This window comes from Syngnathus floridae, chromosome 16 (assembly GCF_059516105.1).
Source record: "Syngnathus floridae isolate MCC-2025c chromosome 16, RoL_Sflo_1.0, whole genome shotgun sequence".
NCBI classification, from domain to species: domain Eukaryota; kingdom Metazoa; phylum Chordata; class Actinopteri; order Syngnathiformes; family Syngnathidae; genus Syngnathus; species Syngnathus floridae.
In genome coordinates this window covers 5,919,699-5,933,388 of record NC_142428.1, presented here as the reverse complement: position 1 = coordinate 5,933,388, position 13,690 = coordinate 5,919,699, and the positions used below count along the sequence as shown (strand labels likewise).

Genomic DNA, 13,690 nt, shown 5'->3' with positions numbered 1-13,690 from the left:
CGTCCTATATTCTTAATAAACTGTCAAAATAGCTTATCATTGACGTACTTCACTTTTGCTGTCTCATTCTCATGACAGTTCAGAAATAATTTTCTTAGAATTTTCTTAGTACTACAACGACATTTTTGCAAAGGAGGCAGCTTAAACAATTCTGTCCAAAAAGAATCGTTTTAACTATGGCAGTATAAGTATCAGATTAGTTCGATATATTTGTTGACACAACTGATGTTAATAATTTATACGCAAATAATGTTCATAAATCACAGTCATCATAATCACGGTGAAACTAAATTGTTATATTCAGAGTAACTAACAAAGCAAAAACATAACATTAAGATCAAATTGCTGTTTATTCATAAAATGTTATTTCAATATTTGCCGTTCTATTGACTGTGATGCTGAAATGAAGACTTGAGAGGTAAACGCGATAAAATAGTCGGTTACAATGGCAACAACGCCTTGCACATTTTGGGAAAATTGCTTTCAGACAATTGTGGCAATACAAAAACACCACACAGTGCAGCAAATATTAGAAGTATTAAAATACGTTGTGCATAAATGTGCTCAGAGCAAAAGCAAAGTCAGACTAAATGAACAAATGCTACAATAATACATTCAGGGCTATGTTAAAATCCATTCAGACGAGTACAATACACAAAGTGTCCCTTTGTCCTAATACAACTTTGATTTTACTTTTCTGCAGCACATATTAAGAAGGTGCTAATGTAGTATGTGCAAACTAGTATCAGGCAGGCACTAAAGATGTGTAAACATTTTTTTCTCCACAAAAAAACAAACAAACAAAAAACACACCTGCTACTTTGAGTATACTAAAATAATTACCTTATTGAATATTTTCATATTCACAGGGAATTTCTTGCTGGTCATTGAATCTCCTCCGAGAACAAATTTGCAGGGATTTTCTCATCATAGTGTCACAATCAGAGTGTCAGCGATAGGCCTAAACTCAACAATAGCAGGGTCAGGCTTTGGGCCAAAAATGCAGCAGAGTTCTTCCTGAACTTGATTCGACCTTCCACGGCTGGGTAGACGTGTTTCATGTCAGAGATGTATTTAGACAAAACTGAAACATCCATATCACCTGGCAAGAAGCAAATAACATTTCATTCATAACTAATAAGAATTTTATCTTTTACAAAACATTTAAACTTTCAATATTTGGGGGGCTCCAAACTTCGAATACGTTTTTTAACCCCCTACCAAAACTAGTATCTTGGATATTACATCAGTAGGAAATTAGATAAATGTTTTATAATGTATATTTGAGAGAGCGCACGTACCACACACATGACGACTCTGCTGGAAATGCTTAATTCATGAGGTAATCCCCCCGCCCCCCTGCAATTCCTAAAGATGCTAGTTTCCTATTAATTGCAGACTATTTGTTTTGTACAGGATCCAAATAAATTCTATTAGACATTTTAAATTAAGTCCCGCTGTGTTGGCCACCCAAAATTTACGTCTGTGCTATTTCTAATCCAAGATGACTTCAGACTTATCAACAGTCTTACATTTTTACACGGACCATAACTTAGCGGACATTTGAACTCCATTAACATTTTGAAGCAATTTCAGGGTTTGATGGAACGTCTTCTCCATTCTAAAGCGCTTGCCTGTTAAGTTAAGTCAAATCTGTTGAGGAATAAAAAGCGCCTTTGCAAATTTTCTTTTTTCCAATTTAGCTCATTTTCCAGAAAATTTAGAGCTTCCAGATTCACAAGTCATCCTTACTCTAAATCGTTTCTGTTTGTGGTTTGTAATGGAAAAAAGCTGCAAACTTAGTTTGGCTCCTAGCACCCATTTAATAAGTTTGAAGAAAAATTAGGAAGTTACGGTAACGGATGACTGCAACTAAACTAGGATAAAATGTCGTCGGTTTGTCCACCTGTATTATGCTTCAGCATCTCCTCCTTGAACATGGCGAAGCCGTCGCCTCCCCCCACCAGGTAGGAAGGCATGACCACAGCGTACGTCTTCTCCAGGTCCAGTGGTTCGTACTTGGGCACTCTGCACCAGGTGCAGAGCACAGATAAGGATACAACCCGCTGGTTTACCGGCTTGGACAGGTCATACACCACATGGATGCCTATAAATGAAGAAAATGTGATACTTGTTAAAAAAAAACCCAAAAAAAACACGGACCTAAATTGACATTAGGATTGTAAAATATTTTTGTTAGCTTACACAAACAGCGACTAACTACGATAAACTCAAACCCTAAAATTTCATTTTTTGGCATAATTAACCAAATGCATTCCCTAAAATGATTACCGTGTTAATACCAACAATGTTCAACATTGATATTTGATGAAAAATGGGACCTGAAACTTGCAGGAATTCTCCATGCATGCCCCCATATCTGTGAACGGAGTGTTCAAAAGCCTTTTTCAAGGTTGATCCCTTTATCTGAATCAAGTCCACAGTTTGTTGAAATGGTAAGACGGTGAGGATCTCCTCCATTGTTATGTTACCTGAGAGTAAAGGGTCACACAAAAAACACAATTAAAAAAACAAACTGCGGGAAATGACACGTCAAGAACCGTTGTGTCCTTCTAAGTTTACCATTTTTGTAACGCTCATCTATTGGTGTGCGAATGGCTCCGCTGTTCAAAATGCAAGCGCCCACATGATTCCACTGCAACTCAGTTGAGTGTTTTAAATTGTGGTAGACCTAACCTCACAAAAGGAAAGAACAGCGTATACACGCACAGTCAGAAACCGAGGTTAGTTTCAAAGATTGTGTGCAAAGCATGATCTTGTTAGGCTCACAGTTTACAGAAGTCCTATTACCATAGCGTCACAAATCATGTTTCCAAGGTTGCATTCTCGAAAACGACACTCCTCAAAGGACCCATTGAGGTACACTAATGTCTGGCCGACATATTTTTTCGAGTACTGAGCCAGCTGCTCCTTCCACTTCTTGACATCAGCAAGGATGTTGGGATCTGAGGGTGAAAAGATGGAACAGTGTGAATGAGATCTTTTGGTATTTTCAATGTAGACCCACATGACCGGGTCAATTATCGTAAATTTCAGACTATAAGCCGCTACTTTTTTCTCAAATTTTGAATCCTGAATCACGAATTTCAGCTGGTGCGGTTTATAGTCTGGTGCGGCTTATAGTCCGAAAATTACAGTACTTCTGTTTACCTTGAGGTATGCTACTGTCCAACAGGATGGGGTTTCCAACTGCTTGTACAACATTTCCTGCCTGGTCAAAGGTAACCTTCAGGTAGCCCAGGTATTTTCCAAAAGCATATGCTTGGACCACTGGCACATCTCTGCCATCATCTGACCTCACCATGAATGGATACGGACCTGCTGGCACTTCAGTAGATGGAGCAGGTCCTACAGGGAGACAGGGAGGAACGATATCAACTTTATTCCTTACTGATGGATGGATGGATCAAACCAAATAAAGATGTTGATATAGATTGATATCAGTATTATGAGCTCAATGTTAGTAGTATGGTTGTTTGAAGACATACAAATACGTACCAGAGTAAAGAAATGTGTTGGTGTGTCCGCCAATAACTACGTCGATCCCTCTGACTCGTTTAGCAATTTTTTGATCCATGTCAAAGCCGGAGTGACCCAAGGCGATGATCTTGTTGTAGCCGAGTGTGAGCAGTTTGTCAACTTCCGCCTGCAGGGATGTCACCTCGTCCTCAAACTTCAAGTGCGGTCCTAATAAGCAAACACAGGAAGGAAGTTCAAGTTTGGTAACTGGTTTGTGCAGCTTTGAATATACAATGATTAGACAAACAACCCGGGAGCAGTGACACTATCAAAAAAAAAGAAAAAAAGAAAAAAGGTAAAAAGAAAAAAATAAGTCAATTGAAAAATGAAATGATTTTACCATTAAAAAATCAATTTGAGTATTTCACAATTATGGCATGAAGCGCCATGTGAATGGAGAAAGAAAAATCAAAAGTATTTACACTTGAGCGTACTGAATGTTATGTCCATCACACCACTGTAATTAGTTTATAATTTCAAAGGATGAATATGCAATTCATTATTTTTTACTTTTATTTCGGCATGTGTTAACTTTTAGTACGTGTAGAGATGTGGAATGAATCGATTATTCCACACCTAATCAATTTGATCGAATTGACAATCAAATGGATTTGTCGATATTTTAATAATCGAAGCATCGTTTGCAGCCACTTAAAATTGTCCAAATTCTCTGAGCTCATCTTATCAACAGTAATTATTTCATTTCTGTTAGCCTTTTTGAAAGTATTGCTGGTTGCGACCAATATGGTTCTGTTTTCATCCTGTGGTCTGTGAGGTAACTGCGTCTTCCTCTTCTCAATATGGAAATAAAAGAGTGGAGTGACCTTAAATGGCAATGAATTGTCTCAACTCACTGTTAACAATTAAAAGTAGACATAAAGTGAGACTAAACATTTTTACCTGGCCTGGATAAGATGGGGGTCTCAAAGGTGGTGTAGCCCACCACGGCCACCTTCTCCGAACCCACGCTGAGGACCGCGTGAGGTTGGTAGTAGCGGCTGAAGTTGGCCGCAAGAGTCTGGTCCGTTTTGATGTTGGAACTCACCATTGAGCAATTCAGATTTTGCAGAAAAGGGGCAATAAGACCCTCCACTCCATTGTCGAACTCGTGATTCCCAAAAGCCTGTGACGCACACGCGCAAAAAGTTATTTCCAATCGCAAGACTTGACGTGGCAAACTTTAAAAAAAACAAAAAACATTTACCATCACATTATAACCAAGTTTGTTCATGAAGTAAGCCGCTTCTGCGCCTTTGTAGAAATTAAACCAAATGGTTCCTTGGAACTGATCTCCGGCGTCCAGTAGCAAGACATTCTTCTCCTCTTTGCGGATTTGGAACACCTTACTGAAGCGTCGCGCCACCCCTGCAAAGCAGCGACCCCCGGCTTGACACTTCCCAGAGTCTACGCTGGTCTCCTCGATGCGCGCGTGGTTGTCGTTGGTGTGCAGGAGCGTCAATTCGAAAGTCGAACCCGGCTGCCAAATATCGAATAGCAGCAATAAATAGAAGCAAGCCGAGACCATTCTCCACGACAGACTCATTTTGTGCATGTGTCTGTGTGTGCGTGTGGCGCGCAAAGGGACAATCGGAAAAGGCGTGGGCTCCCCGTTCGTCTGTGGGTTGAGTGAGTACATTGGGTAATAAGTAATTTTTTTCCTTGGATGGATTTTGATGAGTGATTCCACCCCCCAATTTTTTTGGTTTGCACGTCATCAGTATGTACATCAGTGGACCTCAGGTTATGGGGTTGTCAACGTTTTTGAAGCAGAGCACTATTCTTGAATATCAATCAATTAATGCAAAGTGTAGTTTAATACTCGCTCGTGAAATAATTTATATTCATTTATAAATGGGGGTCTGCCCAAACACTGCAGTGTCCACACAAATGTCATCCAAATGTCAAAAAACGACTTTTCTTTATTCCAGCTAGTGCTGGGTTATTGTGGTTAAATGTACATATTGTGGAATTTAATTTGTTTTATGTTTAGTTTTACAGTAAACGTCTATTCAATGATGCAAGTACTTGTTCATATGTCAAAATTTTGTTTGGAATACAAAATCAGACAATACGTAGCTGAGGAAATTCCAAGATTGTGTCAGTGACGTCATGGAATCCAGGTATCATACTGCTTGTGAGTATGATATAGCTTATAAGTGTTTTTAAATGCACTTGGTCTGCAAATATAAATAAATATTTAAATATATATATATATAAAAAATAATATTTCTGAAGTGCTTTATAAACAAAGTTGAACTGAGTTTTTAAAGGAAACTTTTGTAGTAGAATTCAAAGTAGAACTAGAAGTGTGTTTAAATGCACTTTTGGCTGTATGAATATAATAACAGAAGAAAGAATATTGATTATATATCATTTCAGCTTAAATGTGTATTTCAAAATCAACTGTTGACTAAAAAAAATATTTTTAGAGTGGAAAAAAGAATCCACATCCATCTCTCTTCAGATTTTGAAGTAGGAGACAACACTGTGCAGTCACAAATGAATTGGGTGATAATAACCCAACAAACTACAGGGAAAAACAAACGACAAGAGCGGGAGCTCAGCTGTCAGAGGGCGAGATGAAAAGCAATAAAAGTTGACAATATAATACTGCACGCAGGAGGTGCAGAACAACGATAAGTGACAAGTGAAAACACTTGTGTGCAATCAAGTTGGCATGCATCAGTGCGCTGAAAGCCTGCTCTTCAATTCTCCAACAAATCTCATTGGGAGCAAAAGGCAAGAATGATAAACTGAAACACCTTTCTATATTTATATATCAGAAAATGTGCTTATCTCTAAATGCCAAACCACAACATTGTTTGTGCACTCACTTTCGATGTATAATTCGCCTTAGTTTCTTCTTGTAAAGAATTTCACAAGTATTTTGAAGCCGAAATTATTTCTTTTTAAAACATGAGACTGAGATCGGAGATCCAGCAGGCTCCGATCACAAAGACTTTGATTTTAAAAATACACCAATTAATTTTTGATCATCTCCCTACAGAGGCTGAAGAACTGTAGGCTAACATGGTTTGATAAAACCAATATGATGTCATAATAATAATAATAATAATAATAATAATAATACCCAGTGGAGCTGTTTGTTTACCTTATCATAAGACGGGCGTAATATGAAAAACCTCTCTACATGATGCCCTGTCCTTCTTCACCATGGCAACCACAATAATAAATCTTCCAATTTCAATGAGCACCCTTTTGACATTGTCACATATGGAATTCAATGCATAAGAAATGACTGGAGCAAAGGCAGGATCGCTCACATGATGCCGTTGTTGTCAGTAGATGATGCACGGTGCACAGAGACTCCTTTTTACCCAGCAGGCAAGCTGGAGACACACATGGTAGCTTTGTCGTCATGGAGACCTGCAGGCTTTAGTAACTTGTGGGTAAGGAGCCAAAGCCTATTGAGTGGGAGACGTGCCTCAGTGAAATACCGTGCACAAAAAAAAAGTTGTCGTCCACTTCCTCTTTGCGCTGATACATCTTGACAAGCTTTGGAAACCTCCATTTATGCCTCTGAAAACACTTAGCGGGAATCAGTGCGAGAGAGAGAGATGCATTTACGGCATCATTTCACACTAATGGCTACAAAAATTGTAAAGGTCATCACAACGCTATGTGCATTTACAGATGTAACAGTTTTCTCAGTCATATTGCATTTCTCAGATTCAAATGGATTTGCAAATTATTCAAGTGCACATCTTAAAACATTTTGTACAAATAGCAAAACATCATGCAAATGCTCTACATAGGTTATGTCAGATTTTTTTTTTTTCTTGCGGTATTCATACAAATGTCAATAATATAGGTCTTTAATGTCTGTTTGAGGAATTTGACCTTTTGTGATGACGTGAATCTCAGTGTTATACTCAACTGAAACAACAAATGTGCTTTAGTTTGTTTTTCAATGTCTTCCCTTAACAGCCCTCATTGATGTAACTCCTTTTGGAATACTTTCTTACGGAAAAAGCCATAAAAAGTGACCTTCCATTGACCTGTCTATTCACTTTTGGTGCTAAAGAGACTGATAGTTCACTTGCCACATTTAAAATTCAAAGCAATCAGCTGCCTGAGGGCATCCTGACAAAGTTGTTTTAGGACAAAACACAATCATTTAAGGTCAGGACTCTTCCTTGCAGTTTGACCACATCTGCGGTATTTTCAACATTCTAACGCCCAGAAAGTAAACTGCAGAGAGAAACCAGTGGAAAGCTCGCCTGGCAATCCAAATTTTAGCAACGCCTCACTCATAGTGACTCATGAGGAGAAACAACTTAAAGTGACATTTATTCCTTCCGGCCACAGCAGTCCCTTTTGCCCAAAACGTACTGTGTTATTTTGGCAACCATTTTTTCCTCCATATTTAAACCTTGTTAAGTTTTCTCACGGTCTATCATGCTGACAAGCTGTGGGGATAAGGGGATAAGGGGGAATCCCAAAGGCTCAAAGTCACATACGATTGAGCTCGCAGTCTGCCATGGATGCCAGTACGTTCCCTTCCGGCCTGTCATGTTTTGATGGAGTCCTATCACTTATCACATTCCTCTGATGGACGACGGGAGCATGTTTCTAGCCTCGTCAGATTGGACTGAAGCTCCCATGTGGGACCAAACTCAAGAGTCGATGTCAACATCGGGGGGAGATGGGGAACGGGGGTCACGTAGTGTCGCTCAATAAATGCTTGATGACATTCGTTTACTGATATACTCATCCATCATTTTGTTTCCAACTATGCAAAACAGCTTTGCTATAAATTGCAAGCTCATTGCCATGAATTCCAAACTCTCCCCGCCCCTGCCCACACACTCACAAAAGCATGAATAGAAATGCCACAGTGGGTAAGTTAAATACACAGGGTAGCTTTAGAAACTTCTCGAGGCACTTTTCGACATATGCCTCCCAGATCGTGGCATACTTGTCAGTAAAAAGGTGGCAAAACAGGACAAAACCTGCGGCAAATACCTCAGAACATGACACAGCTTGAAAGGACCATGACAGGAAATGTAAACTTCACGCGAGACCATCTCCAAAGTTCCATGTCAGCTTTATTTTTGGTCGAGACATTTTTTTATGGTCAACAAAGTTTCTCATTTACTGTCGTGGACATTTTTTTTTAGCTTTCCGGGCATCACCGCCTGACGTTTTTGCCCACCTCGTCCCCCCGGGTTGTCTCACAACCATCCAGCTTTATATATATAGTGGCCTAAAATGAGGCCACCGGGAACATAGTGTAAACGCAACCTAAGCAGCAGCTGGCTGCTGCAGTAAGGCTTGTAAACAATTACTCATCTGCTCCAGACGTCTGCACACCATTTTCCAAGAAAGCCTTAGTAACATTAAGTACTAACATAAATGTACTGTAGTTTATTTTTATTTATTCCCAAGCAAGGGTGATGAACACTTTTACCATCAGGGGCAATACCAATTTTAGCAGGAGGAGAGAAACCACGAAAGCTCAGGGAGATCATCCAAAATCCTCACAGGAAGACCTGAATTGAGATTTGAATCCTAAACGGCAGAACTGAGGCAAAACTTTTGGATTTTTCTTCTGTGTGTGCCACATTTTGGGAATATTGATGATTTCAAAGGTTTGCTGAGTGCTGACCAAAAAGTTCACCGATGTTGACCTTACTTCCACTTTCTTCCCCAGAACTGATGTGTGATTAGCACACGCCTGCACATTAGACGTCAGTCCTCTCGTTAACTGCTAGCACACACCAAGTACACACACGTATGTCATCGGTCGGGGACGTGTGAAATGTGACAGTGTATTCCTGCGGGAGGCTTCGAATCAAATCTCATCTCACGTCGCTCCCATAATTACGTCTAATTTCGCTCGTACCTCATAGCGAGGTGTCATTTACAATGTTTGCAGCTTGTGCCGTCGGGTAATCTCCCAATAATTGATGAAAAGAAGCCATCTGTGGTGCTGTGGTTGATTTCTGGGAATGTTGAGAGCTCAAAATGCATAATGCAACCAATCCTGGTTGATTGGCACAATGATATCGGCGCACCGTCACAGCTCCAGCTTTGATAAATCAATTTCGTGCTTTTGCTTCTTTCTCCGTGAAGCATGGCGGGCTTCCAGCTCGTGGAAACAATCAGCAGTTGGTTTCCCATCTGACCATTCTGCTACTAAATGGACTCAGTCCTTTCCGCACGAACCGTAACACGCCCTACCGCGATATCACGGCTCATTTCCCGTCTCGTATTCCCCAGAGGAGGATGAAGTTGTGGATCACGGCCGGGTTGTGAGATGTACTTGTGACCTTCCTCTTGGATGGCAGTGAAAAAAGTAACAAGTGCTAATCTAGGGCAGGACCAGCAAGGCCTTCTCTGCCAGCCTAAACATTAGGAAATGTACCAACTTTCATCCATTCATTCATTCGGTCAACTTCAGCACTTTATTTACATTATTTTGTCATGTTATCCGATAAATATTGAATATTTCCAGGTGATATAGGCACAGCTGCATGCAGTTCATGGTACTGATAGTTTTGATATTTACGATGTGGTGGTGGTGGTAGAAGAGGTGGATTAAATCGGTCAAGTGCCCACAGAAAGCAATTTACATACAGAGGGTCGTCTGAAAAGTGGGGCAGAACTGCTTCAAAAAGTGGCACACAAGCCCTCTCTACTCCATCAACATCCCATCTGGAAAATCAGACCCCCAACTCTCATAATAAATCTTGGCCTACATTTCTGCCTGCCGTGGTGGTTTTACAGAGCTCCTACTCAAACACATAATAACATGGCAACCAAAGACAACTTTAAATTCCATAGGACCTCTAAAGTCGAGTCTTAACTTGCAATTATGTCACGTAGACTTATGCTCATTGAGCATCTGGACCAGCATGCGTGGGCAAATTATAGCCCGGGAGGCACATCCAACTTCTTTTAATTCTACCTCTTTTATTAATTTAGCTGTTTTTTCTTGGTTAAATAAAAATAATTTTACTTTTTTTTTTTAGCTCAAATCATTCAGTAATTGGTCAACTGATTTATTGCAATACACAATAAATTTACATTTTTATTTATTTTATTAAATTATTGGTTAATTCATTCAAATTAAATTAATAATTTCATGGATTTTGCTGTTTTTTCTTGGTTAAATAAAAATAATTTTGACTTTTTTTAGCTCAAATCATTCAATAATTGGTTAATTGATTTATTGCAATACAATATAAATGTACATTATTTATTTTATTAAATCATTGGTTAATTCTTTCTAATTAAATTCACATAAACATATACAAGTTATGAAAGTAAAGTATTTTACATGTCCATCTTAAATGCACTTTTTTTTTCCACCTAACCTGAAAATGACTAAGCTCATCTGTGTGTGTGATAAATCACATGCAAGTCTTAAGCCCACAAAAAAATGTGCTACACTTTTTCTTCACCTTTTTGTGATATCAGCACAGAAATGTACCACCGATGGCAAAGAAAATGATCCAACTTTATTTCTAAACCTTTATAGGTGGATCGATTTTAATCCATGTTCGGCACTTTGACTTGCACTTTGTACAAATAAATCTTGACATACTGATTGATTATGGAAATTCATATAATAAACTTAAACCCTAGACCAGTGCTTCGGAACCGTACCATGATTGATTATCATGGGTGCTTTGAGAAACGATCAAATTTCACTTTATTTTATCGCTAGCAGGTGGAGTCCTTGCAAAAATGCCACGTATATCTTGAGCCTTTAACATTGCACCGTCAAAGTATTTCAGCTTTTTTGACAATTTTAGCCGAGTCTTAAACCATTAGTGACAAACTGCTTAAAACTTGCAATATTCTGCGACATAACCACTTTTTTTCTTCCCAGATCGTTCAAAGGCAAACACGGCTGACCTCGCAGCACAGCGTGGTAACCTCCCCCGCGTCATCTCATTATCGTGTGGATGAGGCGAAGCAGTTTCCTGCTGTGGAGATTTTTAGGGTATCGGTTAGGTGAAAAGGGAGGCATGTGACAACCAGGGGATCTGCCCTCATTTTGGATTTGTCCTATTTGGTATTTAGTCACCAGTGCTGTCCTTTGAAAACCACATGAACTCAAAGATGACCAATAAAAATGAGACAAGTGGTATTATTAGTTTAGTTGAATTGAAGAAATGTCAAAATTTTACTTGATTAATATATTCTAATACATATTAATATATTGTATTATTGGTTATGACTTGGACATATTTTTGCGAAGTTCCACGGAGAACTGAGTGAATCTTCTGGGCTGCCTTTTTCTGAAAATGTATCTGAGTGAGTCGTTCAGAATTTTGGCAACACTGTAACATCACAATGGCATAGCATACTGTTTGCTTTTCAACGGTATATCATGAAAATAAAATCCATTGTCGGATTTCGAGGAATAACAGATGGCTTGGGGGAGAGGACGGCAACTCTGGTGCAGACAGAAGCGCAGACTGTTCAGCGAAGTTGTTGACACACTTTTGGGCTATTTGTGTTGGGCGAGATACACAAATGCACAGACGGATTAAAATAACAAAATAAGTGTATAAAGTGGACTTCGAAATGCTTTTTTACCGGGGTAGCGAAGGCAAGTAAAATATATTCATTTCGTTCAGCCAGCTATCTCTGCCCCAGTTGTCAGGGTGATGAAGTCCATCCATCCATCCAATACCTGTACCGCTTGTCCCCATGGGGGTCGCAGGCATAGGGGACACCCTGAACAGGTGGTGATGAAATCCACACTCGAATTTGGCCTCGCAGCAGAAGCGGCTGGGCGAGTAGTCGCCCATGCGTTGTAGCCCTCTGAATCGAATGGAATCGTAACGTATCGAGATTCCCGTCCTCCAGTTGAGTCTCGCTTACTTAAAAAGCAATATTTCAGACTCATTGTAATGTGAACCAGCAGAGATTCACAGCCTGACTGAATCAGCTCTTCATTTATTTTTGGTTCATCAGGTTCACTTTGCAGCAGATGCAATGTGCAGCTGCGCAGAATGTGAATAGGGCTCGAAAAACAGCCAGCTCAGGACTTTGAGTAAAACATATAGACTAACCAATAAAAATATGCCAGGTGGTCAAAAAGGTCTTTCCGAATTATTGTTATCATTAAACTATTTATGAAGGTTCGACAATCTATGAAGTAAACCCGTACAAGACGTTTCGAGTGACACTGTTAGAGACGCGCTAGTTTCCATTCATCCATCCACTTTGTATGTTTCTTATCTTGTTCAAGGTCGTGCTTGAGCTTGATCTGGTTGCCAGTCAATCTTAGGTAACATAACGACGGACGACCAATCACACTCACATTTACAGGCCTGTGTTGCAGATAAGAAGGACAACTTTTGATTTTTGTCCCAATCCGCATGGTAGTCTTTCGGAGGGCCATTGTGACTATCAACCCCCCCAAAAAAGTATGAACGTCTCATATTATGTACAGTATAGGCTGCACAGTAAATGGATGAATAACTAGTTTTGAAATCAGAGACAAGTAAGAACTGTTCAAAATTTTAAAAAGATTAATGTCAATAAAAATAGTTGGAAATGTCTATTTTTTAAAAGTGAAGACAATTTGCGATTTTAGTATTGACACAAAATTTGTCTTTGCGGGCCAAATATAATTACACTGCGGGCCAAATCTAGCCCGCAAGCCAGAATTTGACACCACAATTTTGCATGCTTATTAAGAAAATTTTCTGATCATCACCGTCCTTACCAAGGCGAGCATACCAATGAGAGGGACTAACATGTCAAACTTGGAACTGTGGGGGAAAAGTTAGAGATTGTTAACTGGAAGATAATATTGCTCAGAAAAATCTCAGTGTTCTGGAGGACTAAAAATAGGCTTTTCAGAGTCAGCGGGAGATAGGATAGATAGGATATGTAGGCTGCGACTGTGGTTTGCCTAAATGCGCCCAGAGATGAGGTGAGATTACACAGAGGGGCGCGCAATGTCTGAGAAAATGTTGCTGCAGCTGCTGAACTGGGTCACATCCAATGAACAGTGACATAAAAAAACATGTTATGAAGACATCTTTGAATGCAAATGAAGTGTCATTGTGAGAGCTTTTGTATAAATTTACCATTTTAAGTCTGTGTTTTCATGGAAATAAAGGAATTAGAGCAAGATGATGGCAGACACAGTGGGACATCGCAT

The 13,690-nt window shown here is 39.5% G+C and overlaps 1 protein-coding gene across 1 annotated transcript; it reads right to left on the bottom strand.

The window, feature by feature from the left end:
* Positions 1-331: 331 nt before the first annotated feature.
* Positions 332-5,161, bottom strand: nt5e (5'-nucleotidase, ecto (CD73)). Its single transcript, XM_088356502.1, has 9 exons — positions 4,745-5,161; positions 4,441-4,663; positions 3,520-3,708; positions 3,172-3,369; positions 2,812-2,966; positions 2,584-2,692; positions 2,343-2,492; positions 1,907-2,107; positions 332-1,102 (listed from the first exon to the last, which is right to left on the bottom strand). Exons 1-9 carry the CDS (start codon positions 5,090-5,092, stop codon positions 942-944), a joined length of 1,734 nt encoding a protein of 577 aa, XP_088212628.1. The 5' UTR covers positions 5,093-5,161; the 3' UTR covers positions 332-941.
* Positions 5,162-13,690: the final 8,529 nt, after the last annotated feature.

Coding starts and splice junctions, on each gene's coding strand:
- nt5e (XM_088356502.1), bottom strand. CDS start 5,092: ATGCACAAAATGAGTCTGTCGTGGAGAATGGTCTCGGCTTGCTTCTAT. Junction 2,493..2,583: donor AGATGAGCGTTACAAAAATG/GTAAACTTAGAA, acceptor CTTTACTCTCAG/GTAACATAACAATGGAGGAG. Junction 1,103..1,906: donor GATGCTGAAGCATAATACAG/GTGGACAAACCG, acceptor GCTTCTTGCCAG/GTGATATGGATGTTTCAGTT.